This window comes from Chiloscyllium plagiosum, chromosome 3, assembly GCF_004010195.1.
Source record: "Chiloscyllium plagiosum isolate BGI_BamShark_2017 chromosome 3, ASM401019v2, whole genome shotgun sequence".
NCBI classification, from domain to species: domain Eukaryota; kingdom Metazoa; phylum Chordata; class Chondrichthyes; order Orectolobiformes; family Hemiscylliidae; genus Chiloscyllium; species Chiloscyllium plagiosum.
In genome coordinates this window covers 109,641,438-109,668,523 of record NC_057712.1, presented here as the reverse complement: position 1 = coordinate 109,668,523, position 27,086 = coordinate 109,641,438, and the positions used below count along the sequence as shown (strand labels likewise).

Sequence of the window (27,086 nt, the reverse complement as noted above, 5' to 3'; positions counted from 1 at the left end):
CAGAAATAGCTTATTGGTACACAATGCCCATGAGTATATTTGCTTAATATCTATTGCCATTCATTAACTGAAGAATTTAAAAAACTCATACATTTTGCTATCATTTTATCATTTTACCAAGAAATACAGATTGTAGTCATTGTTATATGTAATGTAGTTAGCACTGTCCTGTGAGTGCAGACCGGCTGGGAATAGAATATTAAATGTTAGCCATGAATTCTAACTTTCTTAAAACCTTACTTGTGTAGTTACTGAATTAAAATAGCAAAAATATTTAAGGAATTCAATTCCTTTCTAGTAAACTACTATATTTGATCGTTCAACAATTATTTTAAAATAATTAGATTGAACTTACATTCCACTCAGCACATTTATAGATTCTGTCCTCAACCCATAATCAGTATCATGCAAATCTGGGATGGGTCCCACTACTTCAATATTTCCAACTTTCTCAGAGAAATTTGCTTCACGATACATTATCATGACAGGAGAGGACATGTTCTGTGAATATAAAAAGTACACAAATTGTTTTATAAACACATAGCACCCTTCAGAAAGAAAGTTGAAAATCACACAACACCAGGTTATAGTCCAACAGGTTTATTTGGAAGCACTAGCTTTCGGAGCGTTGCTCCTTCATCAGGTGGTTGTGATGACCTGATGAACCACCTGATGAAGGAGCAGTGCTCCGAAAACGACTATAACCTGATGTTGTGTGATTTTTAACTTTGTACACTCCAGTCCAACACTGGCACCTTCAATTCAGAAAGAAAAACATTGTAAATTCCAGAAAATACATAGAAGCTAAAAAAATAAATTCTTCCAGTTTTTGCAAAGAGTTCTAAAAAATGTAATTTCTGCTTTGCCACTATAGTTTATTTGAAAAGTAGTATACAATACTACAAAGATATAATTACTCTGTGTGTGTATGTGGAGCTTCCCATCATGAATTTTAAAGTTAAAAAGTAGTTGGTATATTCCAACCCAATGTTAATTAATGAACTTTCACAAAATGGATTATTCCTCTGCCAACATTAGAAATATAACTGAGTTATCAGTTCTCCAACAGACTTATGTCACTTGAAGATAGACTTCTCAGTCCAGCCCATTAATGTATTGCGCAGTACAGCACTAGGACAGGTTAACTCAGTTTCAGATTTGATTATTTGCATTGCAGAGATTGTTATCTTCAGCCATGATGGTGTGTGACAGGGAAATGGAATTGATCTTAGCTTATTGAGGCTGGAAGAAAGGGAGAGGAAAAAATAGTACAGATAATTGATAAAGATATAGAATACTTGGTATTTCAAAATGACATTAAATAAAGTGCTGCACAAAAGGTTATTATGCAAGATAAAGGGTCATGGTGTTGATGGTGACATAATAGCACGGACAAAGTATCGGTTAATGGACATTCAGCAGTAAAAGGGGACATATGGGACATTTTCAAATTAAGAGGCAGACCTCAGACACATACAATCTACCTTAAAGACTTAGATACATTTACCTCTGATTCTTTGTCCAAGTATGCTGTCAAAGCGTAGTTAAGCGGAAAGGCAAACTATGAAGAGGACACAAAGACGGGCAAACTGAACAAGTTAAGTGAGTGAGATGACAGACAGAGTATAATGTTGGAATGCACAAGTTTATTAATCTTTACCATAAGAATAGAAAAACAAATATTGTTTAGAAATAATGTAACCTTTCTGTGTCGATGTACACAGACTTGGGGTGTACTAACATGGGGAACATGGAAATGTTCAAATTAAGGTACGGCCACCAATTAGGAAACAAAATGGCATGTTCACCTTTCTTCCAAGAGATTAAAGACAGGAATGAAGCAGTTTTGTGACAATTGTGCATGAGATCATACCCTTTGCTATCACTCACCTGTTCATAGATCCCTATAGTGGGTATTCTACCTGTAGTAACCATCACACACCCCCAGTAGCTTTACTGAGTACAGAGTACTGAGTACATTATCCAATTGGTCAGAAGTCCTCAGTTGGTGAGATATCCATCTTCCAGAGTATTTGGCACGAGAGGAAAATATGCTCTCATTTTATGAAATATCTGAGTCCTACAGATGTGGCAAACCTTCTCAAAAACAGATGACATGAGGGACTTGTCAGTTCTCCAGCCAGCGCCACAGATTCCAGTAACCTTTGCAAGACTTGGCCCCTGGTATACAGTGCGCAATTTTAGTCTCCATTTTAAAGCAAGTTTATACTTACATTGGAGCCAGTTCAGAAATGGACCATGGAATGAGAAGGTTGTCCTCTGATGAGGGGATGAATAAGTCGTATCTATATGCTCAGGATTTTCAAATATGAAAAGTGATCTTATTGAAACACTCAAGATTACAAAAGGGAGGCGCACTTCACAGGATAGTCACTGACATCTTGTTTCCCCTGGGTGGGAAATCTAGAACAAGGAACAAATCTTGGCTGAACATGTTGGACTGAGATGGGAAAATGTTTCTTCACATAAAAGGGTGACTCTTTGGAGTTCCCTACTCCAGTGGATTGTGGATTCACCATCATGGAATATATTTAAGGGTGAGATAGAGGAAGCTTTGGTCTTTCAGGTAATCAAGGGAAATGGGAAGAGTGAGAATAAGAAGTTGAAGTCACAATCATATTGAATGGTTGGGTGGCTTGACAAGCTGTAAGACACCTTTCTTTTATCTTCTTGCAATCTAATGCTTCATTCCAGCTCACTGCTAAAGGAGATCTGCTGGAAACCGCACTTGTGACTATTGGATTAGACTTGAGACTCATTACCAAAAGCCACACAATTCTCTAGCAGTCCTCACTCTCGAGGCATACATAAAGAATAAGAAAGGTGACAGAATCCTATTGGTACATATGGAATCACGTGTTTACACAAGTCATCAACAGAAAGACTTCCAGAATGAGGAAAGGGCTGTGGGTAAGAATGCAAACACAACTTAATTACAAAAATAAAATCTGCCAAACTGTAATTATAAAGTTGCACTAAGCAAAAGAAAACTTACGATCTGGATAAAGCGCAAAGATTGAAGGTGTTCATTGTAGCCTCCCCATTCATTCCATGATTGGTACTCGCCTTCTTCTAAAACATATTGATGGCCTTGAAATCCAGGCTTCTCATAACCAACCCAACTAGGAGAAATTGAAAAACATCTCATGGACTGAACCATTATTAGTCAACTGTGTTCAGTTAACACTGAAAACTTTATATGAAGTGAAATGGCTCTGCTTTCTGAAATACCGCGTGAACAAAGGCTATAAGCTAATTGCAAATAAAAAAGGTACACATGCTAAGTAGACCTAAACAATGTAAGCTTCAAGACAGGAGAACTGACTAGTAAAGGGATTATCAAATCTGTGCATATAATGTTCACTTGAGGTGTCCTCAGATCTGTTCAATTTTCAATTTAGATATATTACATTTCAATCTCCCAATGCTGGATGGAACTGCTAGTCCTCCAAGTGCATCTTCTAGATCATGTCTAAACAGTATTGAACATGTATTTACATTCATTAAAGTTTACGTTTATTTAAATATAAGTTTTAAATTTAAATTTATTTCCAGACATAATTTACCAGCTTATTTAAATTTAACTCTTGGTTCATTTTATATGCATTTCATTTTAGTTAAATATAACGTTTCATTTCTACCCACTTTGCCTTTCTGCTCTCTATTTTCTAAAGCACCTGGATGTTTCACAGTCTCTGACTTTATTCAGTGTGCTCAAGCTCATTTGCAGCTTGCCTCCCTGCATTAAAATACTCTTGCTTTTCATTGAATACAAAATGCAACAATTTGCAGTGGACTGCATTTGACAATGATCAACAGGGCCTGTGGTCCTTCCACTTCTTCTGAGGGGGTGATTATAGCTGCCATGTCATGACACCATGTGGAATACATAAAAGCTCTTCCACGTGCAATTGCAGGCAGACATTTCTCGCAATACTGACTGCAGCATGAGAAGCAAATCATTTAACCTTTGCAGCATCAGCAATAGCTCATTCATCAGAAACTGAGGGATATTTTATGGAGTCAATGGATGTTTCGGCTGCTGGGTGACTTGTGGTGCCTGTTTTGAGGGAAGCCCTTCTGAGTTACAAGCCAATCAGGCAATCCATGGGCCACTATGGCCTTCAAAAGATGTGAATGCTGGAGGACGGGAAGATGTCCAAGAGGTATTGGTTAAAAAGAGGGCAACAATGCTTTTTCTCACCATCACTGAGGAGAAGGTAGCTGCTTGGGAATCACACTCAATGGAGGCCCAGGATCATTGATTGCCCAGCCCAGAGGTAATGAATAGAGAGAAGGTCTGTGCAGGGTGGTGGTCGTGAGAGGGGGAGGGGTGGCGAATGGTCAGCAGCAAGGGCAGGAGATGCCTCTCCACAGGTTCCCATCCCCATCCACCGTCAAGCACTGAGTACCTTACCAATCCTCTGGGATACCAACCACAAGCGATCCCCACATGTTTAATCATCATGCTCCCCTGGTATGGTGACAGGCCCTCCATCTATTGGTTTGATATCGAATCGTTGAGTGTTAGTGGCCTCAACTGACAGCTGAAGAAAGGAAAGGCTGGCCATGGGCATCCCCATTGTCATCTTAATCGGAATGGGGATGGCTTTATGCCTCCAAACTTGTCACAGGAGAGAGTATAAAATACTGCCTGGCATGTGTCTAATCGTCTCAATGCCTTAATTTGTCTTTTTAACTGCTATATGATGCCTTTGCCAGCAAGGTCAATCTTTGCTGAAGGGTCTGCATCAATTTTAATTGTATAAAGCATTTTTTTGAGAAGGATAATAACAATGGATGTAGATTAATCTTACATTACAGTTAATAAACCAATGGAAATTTATTCTTCTCAAATCAATCAGGATACAACCTTACAACTCATGTCAATCTATCTAATCTGCTCAGTAGATTTCATGGTGTGTTAAATATTCTTCAAGAAGGCTGATCATTCTATGGCATTATGAATAGGTTGAGACAAATAAAGATGAGACTATAGGGAAATTTAGCTTCTTTATTCATGAATGAAGCAAAGCGCCAGGTGCAATACTTGTACCAAATTATGGAGAATGAACAGCTGTGGCATCTCTATAATTACGGTTTTAACTATTTATACTGGATAGAAAGTAAATGTACTCGTTCAAAGCGTATCAATTTGCACACCACATCAAAAAGATTAAAATTAATGTTTGCAAATGGGTAAATACAACTTACAATCCTCCTAAAACTTTCATCGAGCCAACGTTTGTGAATGGATAAGTGTGGCACAAAGCTGATTCTTCAACTCCTTCAACAAAGCTGAATACATCTGTTTTGAGTTCCAGCTGTTTGCCTTCAAAGAAAGGCTTTTCATACACAATAACCTGCAATGTTAAGTTAACAATAGCAAGTCATTGAATGGGGATTGAAGAAAAACATTCATCCTTACATCTCAATAGACATTTCCTGAGCAGTGAAATTTGAAATCAGCAAAAACCAATAACGTCACACAGCAATTCTGACAACACTAACAACAGCCAAAAACTAAACAGGAGCAACTCCATTAGGTTTAAAGTGGATAATTACATTTTATCTAGCTTTCAACTTAGACATTGCTCAAAACACAAAGTGCAGTGAATAAGTTCACTCCTGAAAACCTCTAAATGTATGAGAAATTTCAGTCGTGGCAGGGTGAGGGGAACCAATCAGGAAAAGGTCACCCCGGTAATGAGAATAGTCGGATTCAGTGAGAGGTTGCTCCTCCAAAAGTTGGTTCCCTCCCATGCTTGATGGTACAGCAGCAAATGTGAGGGAAAAGCAATCTGGAACTGGAGGAGCAGCAAACTGTAGGGAAAGTAAGTGCTGGTAGTGAGGGTGTCGCCAGGAGAAACTGGCCTCTACTTCTGGCTTAAAGCCAGGGATTTTTAGGGTTGTGCCAGGGGACAGGGCTTTTACCACATGGGCGGTGCCTTCTGCCAGGCGAGCAAGGGGGCTTGTGCCAGTCATGGGCCAAGCTGGCTGCATAATAAAAGAGGTGTGGAAGAGGCTGCCAGAGAAATAGGGTGGAGGAGGCTGCAAGAGAGTAGGTGGAAGCTAAGAGGCATAAGACAAAGGAAGCTGCAAGAGGGAAGGAATGGATGGAAGAGAGAGATAGGGTGGAATAAACTGCAAGAAGTGGAGGAGGAGGATCTAAGAGGATCTGAAGAAGCAGAGGTTTGTGGGAAGAGGAGGAAGCTTCAAGAAGTATGATACTGTAACCTTCAGAACTTCAATAACTTCATGCATTGAAAGAATCAACAATAATTATTTCTGAAATAAACTGTTGTGGGTAAAAACAAGGACTGCAGATGCTGGAAACCAGATTCTAGATTAGAGTGGTGCTGGAAAAACACAGCAGTTCAGGCAGCATCCGAGGAGCAGGAAAATCGATGTTTCGGGCAAAAGCCCTTCATCAGGAATACAAGCAGAGTGCCTTCAGGGTGGAGAGATAAAAGGGACAATGACAAACTGCTATACAGGAATTAAAAGCAATTCACATGCCTGGAGAAAAGTCAAAACTAAGTAACAAATATTGTTTTAATATCTGCTTGATATACCTTATGCCACAAGGAGAAATTATTGCCCTGCAGAAGAATTTAAGGAGTTAATTGCAGGGAAATTGTGTCTTCAAGCAGACAGTCAATGCCAAATGCACTAAGGAACAGGGAAGCTACTTCTGATAAGGCGGCAAGTTGCAGTTAATAACTCCAGAGCAGTAATCAATATCATGGCTGAAAGAATGTAAAGGATCATCAATAATATCACACCATAAACTTGAAGGACAGATAATTATGTAAAAATGCAACTTAGAACCCTTCAAGCAGAACTCCAGAGAACAACACTACATAAGGATCAAACCCTGGACACATCCACAGACAGATTCTGTTACTTGGAATCGTAGTGAAATTCCACCTTTAATCAGATAATAGCCAAGTTGAGTTGGGAGGCTTAATTTGCTTACTTGTAAGGGGTCTTATTTGATTACTACGGGCAATAAAATTGAAATAATTGCTTTAGTATTTGATTGTCTGTGAGACTTCTTAATATGTTTCTGAATTAAAGGTAGCTTATGGAAATTTACAGGGTGAAGAGGTTGCAAGAAGGCTTCAGGTGTCGGGGAAGGAGGCTGTAAAGGGTTGAGAGAGAAGGAAATTGCAAAAGGTTAAAGGAAAGGGAGATTTCAAGGGGTTGAGGGACAGGGTGGTTTCAAAGAAGTAAGAACATTGTTTTGAAATCTGCCAACAATGAAATATTCTGCTGACTGCCAGAAAAAGTAGCAATCAGGAAGATAAAGAACTCTATCTCTGGGAAATGGCCTTTTGAGGGTGAAATGGAGCACGGGGAAGGAGGCTGTAAAGGGTTGAGAGAGAAGGAAATTGCAAAAGGTTAAAGGAGAGGGAGATTTCAAGGGGTTGAGGGACAGGGTGGTTTCAAAGAAGTAAGAACATTTTTTTGAAATCTGCCAACAATGAAATATTCTGCTGACTGCCAGGAAAAGTAGCAATCAGGAAGATAAAGAACTCTATCTCTGGGAAATGGCCTTTTGAGGGTGAAATGGAGCAGGCAAAGTAATTATCTTACTTTCCCCCATATATACTCATTCCCCCAAAGTTAGGAACTAGAAATGTTTGGTATGAGTCATCCTATTCATGCCTCTCATGATTTTATAAACCTCTATCTAATCAGCCTCCAACGCTCCAGAGAAAACAGACCGAGCCTATTCAACCTCGCCCGTTAGCTCAAATCCTCCAACCCTGGCAACATCCTTGTAAATCTTTTCTGAACTCTTTCAAGTTTCACAACATCCTTCTGATAGGAAGGAGACCAGAATTGCATGCAATATTCCAAAAGTAGCCTAAACAATGTTCTGTACAGCCACAACATGACCTCCTGACTCCTGTACTCAATACTCTGACCAATAAAGGAAAGCATACCAAATGCCTTCTTCACTATCCTATCTTACTGTGACTCTACTTTGAAGGAGCTGCACGCAAGGTCTCTTTGTTCAGCAACAATCCCTAAGACCTTACCATTAAGGTATATAAGTCCTGCTAAGATTTGCTTTCCGAAAATGCAGCTCCTCGCATTTATATAAATTAAACTCCATCTGCATTAGGAGATTCTCAGCCCATTAGGCCACCTGATCAAGATCCCTTGTAATCTGAGGTAACCTTCTTTGCTGTCCACTACACCTCCAATTTTGGTGTCATCTGCAAACTTGCTAACTTTCCCTCTCATGCTCACATCCAAATCATTTACATAAATTAAGAAAAGTAATGGACCAAGCATCAATCCTTGTGGCATTCCACTGGTCAGAGGCCTCCAGTCTAACAACCCTCCACCACCACCCTCTGTCTTCTACTTTTGAGCCTGTTCTGTATCCAAATGGGTAGTTCTCCCTGTATTCCGTGAGATCTAACCTTGCTAATCAGTCTCCCATGGGGAACCTTGTCGAACACCTTACTGAAGTCCATAGAGATCACATCCGCCACTTCATCAATTCTCTTTGTTACTTCTTCAAAAAACTCAATCAAGTTTGTGAGATATGATTTCCCACGCACAAAGCCATGTTGACTATCCTTAATCAGTCCTTGCCTTTCCAAATACATGTACACCCTGTCCCTCAGGATTCCCTCCAACAACTTGCCCAACACCGACGTCAGACTCACTGGTCTGTAGTTCCCTGACTTGTCCTTACCATCCTTTCTTAAACAGTGGCACCACGTTAGCGAACAGCAATGGGGGTGACTTTATAGAGGTTTACAAAATTATGAGGGGCATGGATAGGATAAATAGACAAAGTCTTTTCCCTGGGGTGGGGGAGTCCGGAACTCGAGGGCATAGGGTTAGGGTGAGAGGGGAAAGATATAAAACGGATCTAAAGGATAACTTTTTCATGCAGAGGGTGGTACGTGTATGGAATGAGCTACCAGAGGAAGTAGGAGAGGCTGGTACAATTGCAACATTTAAAGGGCATCTGGATGGGTATATGAATAGGAAGGCTTTGGAGGGATATGGGCGGGTGCTGGCAAGTGGGACTAGATTAGGTTGTGATATCTGGTCGGCATGATCGAGTTGGACTGAAGTGTCTATTTCCGTGCTGTACATGTCTACGACTCTATATAATCTATCCAATTGTATTGAACTAACATCACAATTTATTCAGGTAGTCTACCTCTCCATCTCTAATGCTTCTGTCATTTACTATTAATAAAAAAATAACTAATCAAGAGTTTTGCATTCATTCAGAATAAAATCAGAACAAGAAAACATTCCAATCTCTTACTGGGAAACTTAACATTATATTATCCCTGTAAAGAATACAGATCAAGGTTAATCAAGTTCAGAAGAAGTGTGTTTGCACTTGAAACATTCACTTTGCTTCTCTCTCCACAAATGTGCCAGAATGCTAAGTTTCTCCAGCATTTGCTGTTTGTATTATCTGCTGTATTAAGCTTTAATTTAAAAACAATCAAGGTTTGATTGTGATTGCATATTCAGCTGGCAGTAGTTGTTGCTATGGATCCAGGTGTTCTGATATCAGGTGAGTAAATGAAAATCTCCATTATTAATTAATATTGGATTAATCCTGTGCATTCACATTTGTGAAGAACACAGAGTGAGGATGTAAACGGCCCTTGCTACAATACTGCATGTGGTCACATAGCTTGCCAACTGTCTAGACTCAGATTTGGAAAACAATAACTGATATTCTGGATGGGCCCGGGTATTAATGGAACCACACCCTGCATGAATCATAACCTTCACACAATGAAGGATTAGAAGGGAGAAAGTAATCTCTCGTGGTTTAACATAATAAAGTACACACCTATTCTGTTACACACAAGCATAGCATGAAAGGTAACATTATTGCAGAAGATGCTTTACTTGATATATCTTAGTTACAGCAAGGTAATGCCAGAAAGATGGAGACAGGAGACAGTTGCACAGTGACAATGTCACTGAATTAGTAATCATGAAACTCAGGCTATTGCTGTAGGTGTGTGTGTTCAAATCCCACCACAGATTTAAATCCAACTAATAAATCTGGAATATAAACCTCGTCTCAGTAATGGTAACCATGAAGCTATCGATTACTGTAAATATCCATGTGGTTCGCTCATGTTTTTTAGGGAAGGGAAACCGCCATCCTTACCCAGTCTGGCCTACGCACTACTCCAGACCAGTGGTTGACTCTTAAGTATCCTCTGAAATGGCCTGGCAAGCACTCAGTTCAAAACCAGGAAGGGATGAGCGACAAATGCTGACCTTATTAGCAATGCCCCAAAAGATAAGAAAACTACTTACTCTGTTGTCATTAAGCTTTTCCACTTGCAATGGGCCCTGAAATAAAAACAGTTTCTCAGTATTTCATTAACAATAATGCAAATGTTAAGCTTACAATCTACAAATGCATCTGGATGTATTATTTTTAAATAATACCTACGTGACTGAAAACAACCAATTAGACTAACTACTGTAAATCAATTCTTAAAAATGGATTTCTTTTTATTATTTTCAATGGTTTGAGTGACCCAAAGCATGGTACAATTGCATCATAACTTTTCATATGGGTTAGTAACCAGATATTCTTAGATATTTGTGTTGGCCAGTGAAAGTTTGAGGTGTAAAATGGAGCTCCAGGTACAATTGATGCCCTTTGAATTGCTAAGATTTTATATTTATTCTTCAACAACTGATAGGGTGAGAAAGTCAAGACGCCAGAACTGAGTTACATTTCAGAATCAGAATTAACTCGCAAAATCAGTCTTGAGGAATTATTCAGTATTTAAAAGGGAACATGGGGATTATGCAGCAAGCTATAGACCAGCAATTCTAACATCTGCTATGGGTAAAGTGCAAAAGTATATCAACAGAAATAACAATGAGTCACCTGCATAGGTGTGGTATGATAAGAAGGAGTTAGTATACAGTTATGGCAGGAAGTTCTTACAAATATTATCTGGGATATTTTAAAGATGCAAGGATCTTGCCTGTGACAAAAATTCTGTGAACATGATAAATTTAGATTTCAGCCTGCTTTTTACTGCCATAAAATCATTAAACACAGATAAGAAAATATGGATCAGGACGGGTCATTTTTGAGATGAACTGAAAATTGTATAAAACAAAAAGCCTAAATAATTGTCAATGGAATTTACATTAAAACATAGAAAGAAGGAGCAGGAGTAGGCCATTCAGCCTTTTGAGCCTGCACCACTATTCAACATGATCATGGCTAATCATTTAGTTCACTGTTTTCACTTCGTTGCCATAGCCTGAGATCCCTTTTAGCCCTAAGGATTATGCCCAACTTCTGGTTGAAAACATTTTAATGTTTTGACATCAACTCCTTTCTGGTACAGAGAATTCCACAGGCTCACCATAGTCTGGGGGAAAATCATTTCTCCTCATCTCAGTCTTAAATGGCCTCTTTTAAACTCTGGTGAATATAGTCCTAACTGATCCAGTTGCTCTCTGCACATCAGTGTTGCCATCCCAAGAATCACTCTGTTAAACTTCTGTTACATCTTTCCACAGCCTGAACAACCTTCTTCAGACCAAAACTGCACACAATACTCCAGGTATGGTCTGGTCTCATCAAAGCTTTGTAGCAAGACATGTCTACTCTTGTACTCAAATCCTCTCACAATACCAACATGCCATTTGCCACCTGCTGCAATTGCATGTTTATTTTCACCAACTGATATACAAGGACAGCCAAGTCTCATTTCACCGGACCCTTTGCCAAACTATTCCCTTTGAGATAATAATCTGCCATCCTGTTTTGATATCAAAGTGGAGACTTCATATTTATCCAGATCATACTTCATTTTGCATGCAATAGCCCACTCATTCAACTTGTCTAAACCACACTGAAGTATCTCTACATCCCTTTTATAGTTCAGCCTCCCACTCAGCTTTGTGTCAGCTGCAAACATAGAGATATTACATTTAATTCCTTCATCTAAATCATCAACATATATTGAGAATACTGGCATCCAAGTACTGAGCCCTCCTGTATCTCACCAGGTACTGCCTGGCACTTGTTAAAAGATCCATTTATTCTGACTCTTTGTTTCCTATCACCAACCAATTCTTAATTCATATCAGCAAACTACTTCCAATCCCATGTATTTTAATTTTATATGTTAATCGCTTAAGTGGGACATCGTTGAAAGACTCAAGTAAACCACATCCATCGACTCCTCCTTATCAACTCTACTAGTTGCACCATTAAAGAATTCCAGCAGATTTGTCAAGCTTGATTACCCTTTCATCATTACCAAGCATGATTACCCATGCTGATCCTGTCTGATCCTGTCACTGCTTTCCAAGTGCTCTGTTATTAAATATTTTATGATGGATTGTAGCATCATCCCCACCACCAATGTTTATTTCTACCTCCTTTTTAAAATAATAGGCTTACATTAGCTACCCTCCAAACAAAAGGACCTGTTCCACAGTCCACAGAATCTTTAAAGATGGCCACAAATGCATCCACTATTTCTTGGGATTCTTATTTTAGTGTTCTGAGGTGTAGATTGATGGGTCCTGGGGATTTATCAGCCTTTGATCCCATCAATGTTTCCAATATCATTTCCTTAGTAATACTGATTTCCAGCACTTCCACTATCTCACTAGACCCTGTGTTCCACCATTTTTAGGAAGTTATTTGTTTCTTCCTATGTGAAGGGAAAGTGAGGTCTGCAGATGCTGGAGATCAGAGCTGAAAATGTGTTGCTGGAAAAGCGCAGCAGGTCAGGCAGCATCCAGGAAAGAGGAGAATCGACGTTTCGGGCATAAGCCCTTCTTCAGGAAGGGCTTATGCCCGAAACGTCGATTCTCCTCTTTCCTGGATGCTGCCTGACCTGCTGTGCTTTTCCAGCAACACATTTTCAACTCTTCCTATGTGAAGACAAACTATGTATTTAATTGGACTACCATCTCTTTGTTTCACATGATAACTTCTCCAATTCTGACTGTAAGGACTTACATTTGTCTTTACTAATCTTTTTCTCTTCACATACCTATAGAACCATTTGCAATCAGTTTGTATGTTCCCACAAGCTTACTCTCATTCTCTATTTTCCTCTTAATCAATCCTTTTTCCTCCTACTTTGAAAGCTAAACTGCTGACAATTCTCTAGAGTGTTCTGTTTTGGCCAATTTGTATGTGTATGTACCTTCTTTGGATCTAATTTCCTTTCTTAGTCCACGGTTGAGCCACCTTTCCTGTTTTATTTTTGTGCCAGACAGCAAAAAACAATTGTTAATTTATCCCGGTCTTTTTAAATGTTTGCCATCATCCCTTTGAAGTAGCGTTTTCCAATTTATCATAGACAGTCTGTATCTCATGCCATCCTAGGTTTCCCTAATTTAGATTCATCAACTTGGCAAAAACTCATCAACATGACGTCATTGTTACCAACATTACAGTTGATTTGAGGGTTGGGGTAGAAATAAAATTATCTAACTTCACAAGATAACTCCTAATTGCAAGGAGAAGTTCAAACAATGAGGAACAGTCAAATTATTAAAGGTAGATAATATTTCATGTAGATGAGACAAGTGAAGGAAACTTAATAGCCCTTGTCCACAAGACAGAATGTAGTAAAGGGTTCTCAGGTCACTATTAGTGGACTGCTCACTAAACTAATGGCACAGATACAGTTCTTAGGATTAAAAGGATCAAAGGCAATGGGGAGAAAATGGGAACAGGGTACTGAGTTGGATGATAAGCCATGACCAGACTGAATAGTGTGCTATGCTCAAAGGGCCAAATGGCATACTCCTGTTTTGTTAATGTTTCTATGGCAGCACTAAGGAGACCTAACCTATGGAAAGGTACAGCACATTCCGACCAGGGGATTAAACATAATATCAAGGAAGTCATGCTCAATCACATGGAACGCTGAGTATAACTGTGGCCAACATACTTCCAACAAGGTAAATCCAAGAAAAAAAAAAGAGACTGATAGCAAAACTTAAGGCAGCTGAGAAATTTGCATAAATTAACAACTCTGGATTATTTACTTGGGAATAAAATGAAGGCTCAATAAAGTTATGACTCAAATATTCAGGTTCCCGGAAGGTATTGGTAGAATGATCCACAATAACCTGAGGTTTCCACAAACTCTAAATTCATGGGATAAAGGGAATGCAGAAAAGTTTGGATTTATTTACCTCATTATAAGTACTTTCGATAAATGTGCAAAAAACTTATTGAAAGTATAAGGATCAATATTTGACAGAACCAATGGTCGAGGGTTTGTTTGTTTACCAGGCAGGGGGCTGCAGGCCTCTTTCCTGCTCTACACTTTCGTTATCTCCTTAATATTGAACATGCTGGAAGAAATCTCAATTAAAATGCACATGAAGGAACGTCTGCTTTTTTATAAAATGCACAAAGGGAACAACTGCCTTTCACACATCACAGTGCTCCAAAGCATGAAGTGGTAGAGAGTCAACATTAATAAGACAGGGTAAGACCAATGATCTATTTAAAAATGTACTCCAGTGAAATCAAACAGTTTTAAAATATTAACATGTTAAGTTTTGCAAAAGGCTCTCTCAGCTCAGTCTGTCAACCCTGGTATGCATTTAAATTCAACTGTGAAAAAGCAAAATCACCAGTGGTACAGATCAACAATACATCTAGCTATTTTGTAGAGGTCTAATAATTTTGTGTTAATTTTAAATGTCTGTAAAAAAAAACAATTTTCACATATGAATGAAAAAAGGATTTTTTTTTACCATTTTCAATGGTTTGAGTGAGCTGATGAATGGATTCACTGCATGCCAAGATTCTGGAGAAGGATATTGACCAGGTTCCACAATGTAAGAATTTCCTTGATAGAAAGGCTCTTCAAATAGAATCCAACTAAAAAACAAATTTCAAAAAGCAAGAGTTACGCCATAGCCTACAAAGTACATCGAACATATAGCGCAAAAATAGGCCAACTAGCCCAGGTCAGTGTCAATGCTCCATTTGAGGATCCTCCCACCTTTCTTCATCTAACCTTGTCACAACATGACCCTTTAGTCCCTTCTTCATTATATAGTTATCTAGACTCCCCTTAAATGCATCTATTCACTTCAACCACTCGGCGGGTGGTGTGGACTTGTTGGGCCGAAGGGCCTGTTTCCACACTGTAATGTAATCTAATCTAATCTAATCTAATATGGCAATGAGAATCAGCCTGTCAATACACTTCTGATTTTATTGTACCCCTACGTTGTGTGCATCAATGTTGCAACCATTTTTTGTACAGTCTCAAGTGTCCTATCACTCAAATCAAATGACATATTAAATGTAGTACAACCAATGCTCAATAATGTGTTGGGATAACTTCACATTTCAGTTCTATTCCTCAGTTTGTCTTTGGTTCTTGTTGACCTTTGTTGTTATTCCCAGTGATTTATGTGTCTGGACTCCCAGATATCTATGCACCTCTATCTCATTTAGATTTCAACTTTCTAAATAATACCACAACATGTCTTATTCTTCTTGCAAAAACAAGTCATTTATTTATCTTGAAAAATATTTTTGAATTATATGCCAATTCTGCAAGTTTGTTAATATGCTTGTGATATATTGTGGTCCTCCTAATATGGAACATCAATATCACCTTATACTTAGAGTCGTCTATTTGGAAATGTCTTTTTATTTCAAAATCCAAATTTTGAATCTTTAATTCAGTTAATATCTAGGAGTTAAAGTTAACAATGTACTGAGATTTTGAGAATTAATTAGTTATTGCATTAACATCTAAATTATCTTATGGTGCATTTGTAGTGTCCCTGTCTCTGGGCCAGATGGTATGGGTTCAAATTCTATCTGCCTGGGAGTGCATCGTAAGATGTTAAAGTAGGTTTATTTAAAAAATACTTATTAAAGTGTATATAAAGAGCCAACCAGGAGGAAGTGAGAGTACATTAGAATGGAGAAGCAAAGAAATGTATGAAGAAATAAAGAAGCTCTTCCAAAGCCCTTTGTTCTTTGTGCTTGCAAATACACTCCGTGAACTTCTAACACAAATTATAAATGTATGCTGTGGGCACCAGCACCACTTTCTATCTTCTGCCACTCTTCACTGCTACGCTCTTATTTCTGGTTGAAGCCAACTAGCTAACCACTCTGCCACTTGTCCTCTGACCCAGCATTCTCTGAACTTATTCACTTGTCGATTATGTAGTCCTTATCAAACTTTTTTTTTGGAAATTTACCAACACATGGCAAGATCATATACATTTTAATACAATAACTAATTTACTCTAGATAAATTATACACAGCTCTTCTAATAAAAACACTCAAAATGCTTTACACTGAAAACAAAGAGAAAATGCTTGAACAACACATAATATGCTTTGATAGACCACACTTTGATTGCTTTAGTTTTAATGAAATGAGCTCTTGCTGAAACGTAAGCAGATAATGCTGCAGATTTTGCTTTAACAGTGAAAAAGAAGTTTAGGATAAATTGAATAAAACCAAACTACCTACAAATTCAAAGATTCATATACACCCAATAAAAGTTTAATCTCCTTAATCCCAAAACAGTCCTACATAAATTGTTAAGAAAAATAACAAGATTTTTACAGTCCCAAAACACAACTGACATAGTAGACATAAATGCCAATCATGTAGTACTCACATCAGACACTCTGTCTTTAACACCTCACTAGGTTAAGGCACTAGTGATTTTAATTTATAAACTGGAACTGCAAATAGTTCCTTCCCAGAGTTTACACTGCACCCAAACTTAAACTACTCAGTTTCAAATAACCTACTCAGGGTTTCATCCAAACATCTTTGGATTAACACTAACTTCTTACTCTTATGTAGTAAAAATATATCCTTTCCTCCCTGGGACAGAACCATCTTTATCCATGCTTTTCAGAGGTCTGCTCGAATTTCACAGTAAAAGTCAAAGTAAATTCTCTAAGTTTTAAGTGTTTCTTTTAAACTTTAAAAGACATCTCATGATCTTCTAAACTGTCGCTTATATATATTGTATATCATAGAACCAATGTACACAAAACTCATTAATTCTAAAGGCATACCTCAAAATCTGTTTTAAAATAAATTACTATGGCTACAGAAATACTTCAGAATCATAGAAAAACACATATCTCTCATTAATCCAGAACCTAAAACCCCAAACTTCAAATAAATTATATAAAAAAAATACAAATCACACAGTTTACAAACATGCCACCAAAGAATATGTGGAGGCCACTTGGCCCTTTGAGCCTGTTCTGCCATTCAATAAGCTCATGCTGATCTGATTTTCGAGTTAACTCTACATTCTCTCATATCCCAATAATCTTTATTCCCTTGGTAATCAAGAATCCATCAATCTCTGTCTTAAAAACATTGCAAAATTCTGCAGCTATTGCCTTTTTTGAGGAAGCGATTCCAAACACTCTCAATACTCCAGAGAAAAAATGGTTTATCATCTCTGTGTCAAATGTGCAATCCCTGATTTTCAAACCATGATCCCTAGTTCTAGATTCTCATATGTGAGGCTACATCCTTGTACATTTCAATTAAGTTACTTGTGACTCTTCTAAACTACAGAGCATATCAGAGTCAAGATTAGAGTGATGCTGGAAAAGCACAGCAGGTCAGGCAGCATCCGAGGAGCAGGAAAATTGACATTTCGGGCAGGAGCCTTTCATCAGCAAGGGCTCATGCTCGAAACATAGATTTTCCGGCTCCTTGGATGCTGCCTGACCTGCTGTGCTTTTCCAGCACCACTCTAATCTTGACTCAAACTCCAGCATCTGCAGTTCTCACTTTTGCCTACAGAGCATATCAGCCTAGCCTGTCTAGCCTTTCCTCAAATGGCAACCCACCCATTCCAGGTATTAGTTTTGCAAATATTTCAATGCATTAACATCATCTATGAGTAGAGTGAACAGTCTGTACAGAAAAGGAGTCTCACTAAAGCCCTGTTTAACTGAAGAATAACCGCCCTGCTTTTGCATTCAATTCCCTTTGCAATAAAACTTGACTTTCTATTAGTTTTCCTGATTACTTGCTGTACCTACACACTAATCTTCTGAGATTTGTGCACTAGGACACCCAGATCTCTCTGCATGTCAGAACTCTGCAATCACTCACCATTTAAATAATATGTTTGTTTTCATTCTCTGTCAAAATGGACAATTTCACATTTTTCCACATTATATTCCATTTGCCAGATCTTTGCCCACTCACCTAACCAATCTATATCTCTTTGTAGGTTCCTTATCTTCTTTTCACAACTCACTTTCTAAGGAACCTGTGTGTCATTAGCAAATTTAACTACCATACTAGTAGACACTTCATCCAAATCATTTATATAAACGGTGAAGAGTTAAGACCCCTGTGGCACATCACTCGTGACGTTTATTCCTAGTTTGATTTCTGTTAGTCAGTTAAATATCTATCCACGCCAGTATGTTATTCCCTACACCATCATCTTTTATTTTTCATAATAATCTTTGATGCAGCACTTTACTAAAGGCCTTCTGGAAATTTAAGTACAAAACATCCATTGATTTCCCTTTACCTACAGCAACAAATTACTTCAACAAACTCCAATAAATTAGTTAAGCATGATTTCCTGTTGACAAAATCATGCTGGCTCTACCTGATTAACTTGAATTTATGCAAATGCCCTGTTAAACATCTTTAAGAACAGCTTCTAACATTTTTGCAAGCCAGGTATTAATCTAACTTGCCTATAGTTTCCTGCTTTCTTCCTCCTTCCCTTTTTGAATAAAGGAGTTATATTAGCTATTTTCCAATCTTAAAGAACCTTCCCTGAATCTGGTGCAATTTTTGAAAATTAAAACTAGTACATCAACTATCTCACTTGTTACTTCTTTTAAGACCTCAGGGTGAAATTCATCAGGAAACATGGATTTGTCACAATTCAACTCCAACAATTTATTCAGTATTATTTTCATGGTAATTGTAATTTTCTTCACTTCTTCCCTCCCTTCCCCAACACAGCTCTGGTGAAGGATCATCTAAACACAAAATGTTCGCATGGATACTCCTTGACCCACAGTGATTTCCAACATTTTTTGTTTTCAGTGCCGATTCCAGCATCTGCAGTAATTTGCTCTTGCAAAATATCTGTTCAATTCATCTGCTGTCTCCTTATCCCCCATTAGTAATTCTTCAGATTCATTTTCTACAGGATCAACACCCAGAATGCGACCTGCAGGTTGTATAGGCAAAGGCTCAAAACAATACTCACTCAGTATGCAGTAACCAAATTTCACGCAGACTGTAGGCACTTTATTTGCACACATAAAATAACTAATGCTGTTTTTGAAGCCTCCTCTAGAAGTTTGGTATCTCTAGCCAAATGAATGCTCGCAGAGTAAAGAGGGTGATGCAAAAATTAGTAGACAACCAACTATAAATGCTGTAAGACATGTCGCATCTTACTATAACAGCCTGTCATAATGTGCTTAACTAAGTTATACATTTCTATTGTAAAAGATTAAGGTATGGCACAGGCACAAGATTGTATAAATGATTGAGTTCACATTGGAAAATAGTTCAGGGGTATAATAAAATTAAAGTGTACTTGTTAACCAAGCCAAAGTTTCCAAGTGCTTTGTTTTAAGTAAATCAAGATCGAAGTCCTAGGATCCAGTTATACTACAATGGATTATATATTGAGGTAACTACTATGTGCAGTCAGTTTGATCTCTTTAGCAAAAACCAAGAACAATTGAAGCACTCCTCACTGTCAAAGGTGTTTCCTATGATTTTCTGTCCGTTCACTTTAATAAAGAGTGCTAGAATTCATGCCAATGATCTCACAGTGTTTGAGGCTCGCTTGTTAAAAATATTTTACAATTTCCAGATAGGACAGTATTTAGCAATCAATTTAAGACAGCTAAAAAAATATTTTACTTTGCAAAATCATTCTTAGGAGTAATCTGGTAATTTAAAATGAAAGATGAAATGTGAATGAAGATTTTATGTTTTATCCATCCATGGGATCTGGGCATCACTGGCAATTCCAGCATTTACAGTTTTAGAGATGGTAGTGAGCTTCTGCCTTGAAGTAATGCAGCCAGACCATTTCAGTCATGTTGAAGTGAGCCTAAAGTTAGGCCCGGATAGATAGGATGGCAGAAATCTTTTCTGAAAGGTTATTTGTGAACATTTTACAAAAGTTTGGTAGCTTCATTGTCAATATTAGTGGTGCCAGGATTTTATTGCAGATTTAATTTGTTCAATAAAATTTAAATTCCCTAAATGTCATGAAGTTCAGCAACACAACAACTGTACTACTACATCTATAGAAGCATATGGTATAATGCTAATCCATTACTTACAAGTTTCAAACTGTAGCGAATGGAATAAGGGCCAGGTGGATTTCGTAGATTATAAAATCCTTGATTAGAGTTGTTCACCTGGGCAAATCAAGAAGCCCTGGCTTACAAATATAAACAGGGGCCAAACTGAACATTAACAGGTCCAGGCAGTGGACCGTGAAGGGGGGTCGTTTTGGCCGATTGCCTGCCCCTCTTCCGTGGTTACGTCCATGCCTGGGTGTCCTTTGAGAAGGAGCATGCTGTATTTACCAACACCCTCAAGATTTTCAGGGAGAGGTGGGCACTGCAGGGAGTGGAGTGTTTTATTTCCCCCATTGACTCTACTTTGATTTAGTCCCTGCCCTCCCCTTTCACGTTTTGATCACGCAGCATTGCCCTTTGGTACTCGGGTATTTCCTTCTTTCCTGGTGATGGAAAATGAATATTTATGCACTTGTTGTTTTTCCATTGCGTTTCACATCTGCACACACAATGAAAATATAGACAGGAGAGTCATCTCCTCAGTTCGTGCAACTGACTCCGTGCTGGCTAGCCACAAGTAAATAAAGGGTGACGGGATACCAGCCTCTGTGTAGTTGTTTCACACAGTTAAAATTGCTATTGGAACAAATGATGAAAAAAATATACACAGGAGAGTCAGCGCGGCTCCTTATTCTAGGGACCAGCTTTGAGCTGGCTGGTCAGAGCCCATGTCCTGTGAATATGTAAATAAAGGGAGACTTCGTGATGGGATATTGGCCTCTGTGCAGTTATTTCATAAACATATCTCCATTTAATATAATTAAATATTTTGGTTGACCTTTTACCTTGAGATCAGGAAGTATTTAGAAAGAGCCAGAAGAATTAATTGGAGAACAAGAAATACTTTTATATAAATAGTAGTAGCTTTAATGTTAAAAAATCCTTGCAAAATAATGCTTGCAAAATAAAGATGCAAAAATGCAATGTAAATGTAAATAATAGGAGATATCATTGAATATTTGGTGATTTTTAAGGGAACAAGTGAGGGTAGTGTAAATAAAAGTAGTTGTTATTGGAAGAGGAAAAGTATGCGTGAGTAAAGATGCTAGACACGTTAAGAGGGCTGAAAGAGAGCAATTTATCGCAGTTCCAAAAAAAGTTAGCTGATATCTAAAACAGAAAAACATCTAGCTTGCAGAAATTCATAAATACATGAAATATGAAGAACCACGGGAGACGAAGAGAGAAAAAATACCTTTTGCAAATTTAACTACCATTATATTTAAAATAAGTATACCAGTGTCTGATGTGAAGAGAAGTTACTCAAATCTTTCAAGTCAGCCAATTATAAAGTGTGTTTACAGCTGAATGGAAGATAGGGAAACTGCTTCTATATACTATAGAAATGTAGCATAAAAAAATAAAATTATGGATAAAAGTGTTGCTACACAATTGTCTTACAGTGACTATTACATGCATCCAGGCAAACACGATAAACATTAAATCTTGAAGGAGGAGATTCTCTCTCAAATTATTGAGAAGTGTCATGAAAACAATCAGCTTGACCAGGAACAAAGTAAATGTATGGACTGAGTTGAGTGTTGAGTTCCAAAGAAGAGTCAGCAGATTCAAAATGTACTGCTAGGGCTTGTAGATTTCTCCAGCACTCCCTGTTTCTATTTCAGATTTCCAGCATATGTCGTATGTTGCCTTTGTAATAGTGTACGGGCTGAAACCTGTTGGCTGTGTGGTATGCTGACTATCAGGGTGCATCCAGAATCGCTGCACATATTACTTCTTTGCAATGCTTTGATGTACATATGTATCTGCTCATTGGGAAATGGTGTGACTTAGAACCTAGAATCCCTACATTGTGAAAACAGGCCATTTGGCCCAAAAAATCCACACCAACCCTCTGAAGAGTAACCCACCCAGACTCACTCCCCAACCTTATTACTCTACATTTACCACTAATTAATGCACCTAACCACACATCCCTGAACAATATGGGCAATTTAGCATGGCCAATTCACCTAACCGGCATATCTTTGGACTGTGGAAGGAAACCAGAGCACCTGCAGGAAACCCACGCAGACACAGGGAGAATGTGCAAACTCAACACAGATAGTCGCCCGAGTCTGGAATCAAACCCAGGTTCCTGTTGCTGTGAGTAAGTAGTGCTAACCACTGAGCCAATTTGCTTAGCCTTAATTTTAGTTATTGAATCACAAGTATCATTTTCAATTTTTCAGAACTATTTCGAAGTAGCATTTGTCAAACAACCATTTTGTGCTTTAGTGAAACATAAATATGTTGATCACAATTAAGTTCTGAATTAATTTAGTGTTCAGAAGAAGCAACGCTTCAGATAAAATGTTTCTTCTATGAAGTCTACAAACATACTACCATAGTGGATAAAATACATCACATGAAACTAAATAAACCTTTAGATTAAAAAAAGGCTGATAACTTAGCCCTTAAACTTTCACTTCTGGGTTGGGTGTGCTGAGTCAGGCAATTTCCTGACCTTGCAAACCCAGCTCAGGTTAAGCATCCCTGAGTGACTAGATTTTCATTCACAGAAGTGGTGGTGAGGGGGTGGGACCACAGGAAACATACTGAAGTTGACTCTTCACCCCAGTAACAGCAAGGAGGCAGTCGCAAGGGCTACCAAATGCTGAGGCAGACTCAATTCTTGAACTTTTCCCAGTTATATAAAAAAACAGTAAGGTCCTCTAGTCCTCTCCCCACAAGACCACAGTCCTCACACACTCGCCATGCCCAATTCATGCCACATGTACTCATCCAACCCGATGATCCCTCATACCTTAGATGCCAACCTACCCACCCCCATGGTCCCTTATACCTACCATGCCAACCTATGCCAATCCACCTTGCTTTTTGAAGTCACTGCTACTCATGGACTTTTTCTAAAAAAAAGACTCATTGATTGAATTAACATGTTCAAATCCCTTATAATGAACATGTTTAATCCTAGACCCAAGTCAAATGCAGCTTATCTCTATTTAAACAATTTGAAGCTGTCAATAAAGTTGGAAACTCAAACCCACCTTCAAAAGTGATAAGCGTGGAAGGAGTCAAGCACAATAGTCCTATAATCATCATCATCAGTTTTATATCAATAAGTATCAATTGAAATTACTAGCACTAACTTTATTTTAACTGCAGGTACGATTATCCCAAAAAATATACAGAACAGGGAATTTAAATGACTTGCTGGTCCAAAAGATCCACAAACTTTATCCATTTTTTATGCACATTCATGTTCACTCTTTACAACCAAAAAGGGTGCCTGACATGTCCAAAGAAATTTAGTGGGTTTAAGTTGTTTTCTCTAATACATAATGTTTTGGAAATAACAATAATGATAATTGCTGAATGAGGGCAGCTGCATTTTTAATTGTGCTGCTGTCTATGTGAACCCTGAAAGCACATGTACATCCCACACCCAGTTTCCCATGTCACATGGCATAAATGGTGATGCTAGATATGAGGATAGGTCCTCTAGATTCAGAGCACCAGCACCATTTAGGTTAAGGTGCAAAGCCCTTTGTGAAAATTCTGGCTGTTGTATTCAAAGTAAAACAATAGTGGTAAGCATCATACCACTTAACCCCTTCTGGCAAAACAGGATGCTCAATCAGAGCACCTCTACTTCGCCTGTTCTTTTACTTTTTCTTATTTTTTCTCTTTTTAGCAGTTCCTGAGCAGTGCAAGGGGAACGTGCTGCATGAGGGGAAGTAAGCCCCAGTACAGTACGAGGGGAAGTGAGACCCGGTACAGCGTGAGGTGGACAAGTCCTGGTGTAGTGCAAGGGCAAGTGATTCCCGGAGCAGTGCAACCTCCCTTGGTGCAGCTGAGTGCCAGTGCAGAGCAGACTGAAAGCTTGAAGCGAAGCGGGACCGTTGCTGGACTAGGGCCTGGCGCAAGCAGTCAGACCATGTGCTCGCTGAGCTGCTGCTATTTGAAATTCTTTACCGGACTGTAATATCAATCCTTTAACTATATTGTAACTCTCTTACATCTAACTTTTTTTTTAGATACTGTAAGTAATGCTGCTGCTTTTCCTTTCATCCCGCTTTTATATCCAAGATTTGGACTTAGGTACATCTATCTAAGATGGTGCCATTAGATACATTGTAAAAACGTTTCACTGCACTCCTGTGCTTCTGTACTTGAGTACACATGACAATAAAGGATATTCTATTCTATTCAGAGGGAAAGAAATAGATCCACAAAAACCTATACCTCCTTCATGCAGGTTCTAGGGTTGCCTAACCCTAAGAAAATTTGCTTTTATATTGTAATTATAACTAATTTTTTCTTCTTGAGATATAGTCAAAATAAGTTGTGATATTCAGTAAATAGTACTAGCTGATGAAGAGCAAGATTTTAATATCTTAACTATACTTTACATGCTAGCTATTATCACTTGAAGGGCAAAATAATGATAGAACTAGTTTCTGATTTTGTTCAACTTTGCCCTGTGTAAGTACACTGTGTTCTTGAGATTTGCAGATTGCATCTGAAACTGTCTGATGATGGAGAGAATTGTAGTGATGTTAAAGGTGGTGTGTGAGATACCTCTCACAATTAATGGTATGATTGTTGTACCCTAACTTTGCAAAGAGGGTTGCCAAGCTTTAGAAACTTATTAACTTATAATGGTGCTGTTTTAGTTGAGATTCCAGAACAGTGTCTATGAACTATGTATCATTTTATACTACAGGAGCTTTCAACTACACTAAGCAACAACAGGCTCCTCAAGTCACAGTTTTAGCAGTCATCCACATGCGCATAAGTAAACCTATTATGCCTGACTGAAACCTTTAAAATTATTCTTTCTGACAATGAATTAGAAAATTTGAATTTCTAGAATGAATCTCACAAGCATTAACATGCCTTGCTTAATCCATGTACCAAATCACAACAATAGATTTGCAGCCTGACTAATGATTTGCTTTATGGGTTTGCTACCCAGTTAACAGAGCCAGATTGTGCTTTGTGAATATTGAAACCCAGTTCATGAATTTCAGTTTTCCAGATGCAAATTAGATCATCCAAGTAAAAATATTTTTTGTTATATATAATTGCAAAATTAATCAAGAATTGTACTCAGTGCAGAAACTTGGCAGACTTTTTTTCTGATGTCATAGGACAAAGGTCATACTACCATTTCTTCGAACACCACAGTTGTGTGACTTCTTGAGCATTACTGTTGTTTTCATCAAGTTACAGCCAGCAAAATTACATGAGGACAATTTCAGCTAAATAAGAATCTTCCCCAAATGTTCAAATAGAAGTGCTGTTATTGAATTGACTAATATAATTTTTGTACAGCAAGAATGAGCATCGCATTAACTAATTCATTTCCTCAATTCCTCAAGATCAAGACCTTCTACTTACGTGCCCGAATATACTTCAATAGATAATGTTGGCTCCACAATCCCATATGTTTCTACTTCTTCCATGTCATCAATGTATGTTGTTTTCCTTCCCAGACCATCTAGTTCTGTGCATAAATCTATTTCTGGTAAACCCCACTTCTGCAAAAGATAATAAATTAGATTTTCAGACCATTATATTCTTGGCAATTATTTGGCCTCGAACAAGAAAGCTTTGATATCTCAAAATGCACTTACGTCAGTCAAAGCATCCTTTTGTAGGATCCATGTGTACTGCTTTAAAAAATGAAATACTACTAGAATAAGCTCAACTGTATTTATACTTATTATTTCACTGATCCAAAAAACAGGCCTTTTGATCTCACGCATATTTGTATCTTTTATCACCAACAGTAAATTATGGACAAAATGGTGATGAGCAGAATCCAGCACAACAAAACAACACATTTAATTGTTTGTGGATTCATATTTCTTCTTTTCATTTGGACTTGAGACGTGCAATTTCGTGTTTGTGTTTGATTGCTCTTACCTTCCCATCCTCTTTGACATTCACTACCAGCCAAAGCTTAATCAACCAATAAAGTTTCACTTTTTTCAACCAACAGCATCTTCAAACATCAAGAGTAGTGAATTCTCTCCGTCTGTTTTCTCTCCTCCAATCCAGGTATCATGTATTGCTTATTTTGTCTTGGAGACCAAAGTTCCTGTAACCTTTTAACTTTATACGATGCACAATAACAGTAATCAATAAATGCTCCAAGAACATAGAAGAATACAGCGCAGTACAGGCCCTTTGGCCCTCGATGTTGCGCCGATCCAAGCCCACCTAACCTACACTAGCCCACTATCCTCCATATGCTTATCCAATGCCCCCTTAATTGCCCATAAAGAGGGAAATGGAAATGTGTTGCTGGAGAAGCGCAGCAGGTCAGGCAGCATCTAGGGAACAGGAGAATCGACGTTTCGGGCATTAGCCCTTCTTCAGGAATGAGGAAAGTTTGTCCAGCAGGCTAAGATAAAAGATAGGGAGGAGGGACTTGGGGGAGGGGCGTCGGAAATGTGATAGGTGGAAAAAGGTCAAGGTGAGGGTGATAGGACAGACCTGGAGTACTGTGTGCAGATTTAGTTTCCTTAATTAAGAAAGGATGTACTGGCACTGGAGGGGGTGCAGAGGAGGTTCACTAGGTTGATTCCGGAGTTGAGGGGATTGGCTTATGAGGAGAGGCTGAGTAGACTGGGATTATAGTCATTGGAATTCAGAAGAATGAGGGGGGCGGATCTTGTATAAACATATAAAATTATGAAGG

The 27,086-nt window shown here is 38.3% G+C and overlaps 1 protein-coding gene across 4 annotated transcripts in view; it reads right to left on the bottom strand.

Moving 5' to 3' along the window:
• The window catches only part of LOC122548418, a 208,612-nt gene that overhangs the window by 36,717 nt on the left and 144,809 nt on the right, over positions 1 to 27,086 (bottom strand). For 3 of the 4 annotated variants that reach the window (XM_043687046.1, XM_043687048.1, XM_043687050.1), the window contains 7 exons: positions 25,781 to 25,920; positions 14,797 to 14,923; positions 10,348 to 10,383; positions 5,236 to 5,384; positions 3,017 to 3,143; positions 1,508 to 1,561; positions 356 to 501 (listed from right to left, as the gene is read on the bottom strand). In XM_043687046.1, coding sequence (XP_043542981.1) covers positions 356 to 501; positions 1,508 to 1,561; positions 3,017 to 3,143; positions 5,236 to 5,384; positions 10,348 to 10,383; positions 14,797 to 14,923; positions 25,781 to 25,920 — 779 coding nt within the window. The remainder of the gene's footprint in view (positions 1 to 355; positions 502 to 1,507; positions 1,562 to 3,016; positions 3,144 to 5,235; positions 5,385 to 10,347; positions 10,384 to 14,796; positions 14,924 to 25,780; positions 25,921 to 27,086) is intronic. The other variant, XM_043687047.1, reaches the window with a different exon arrangement.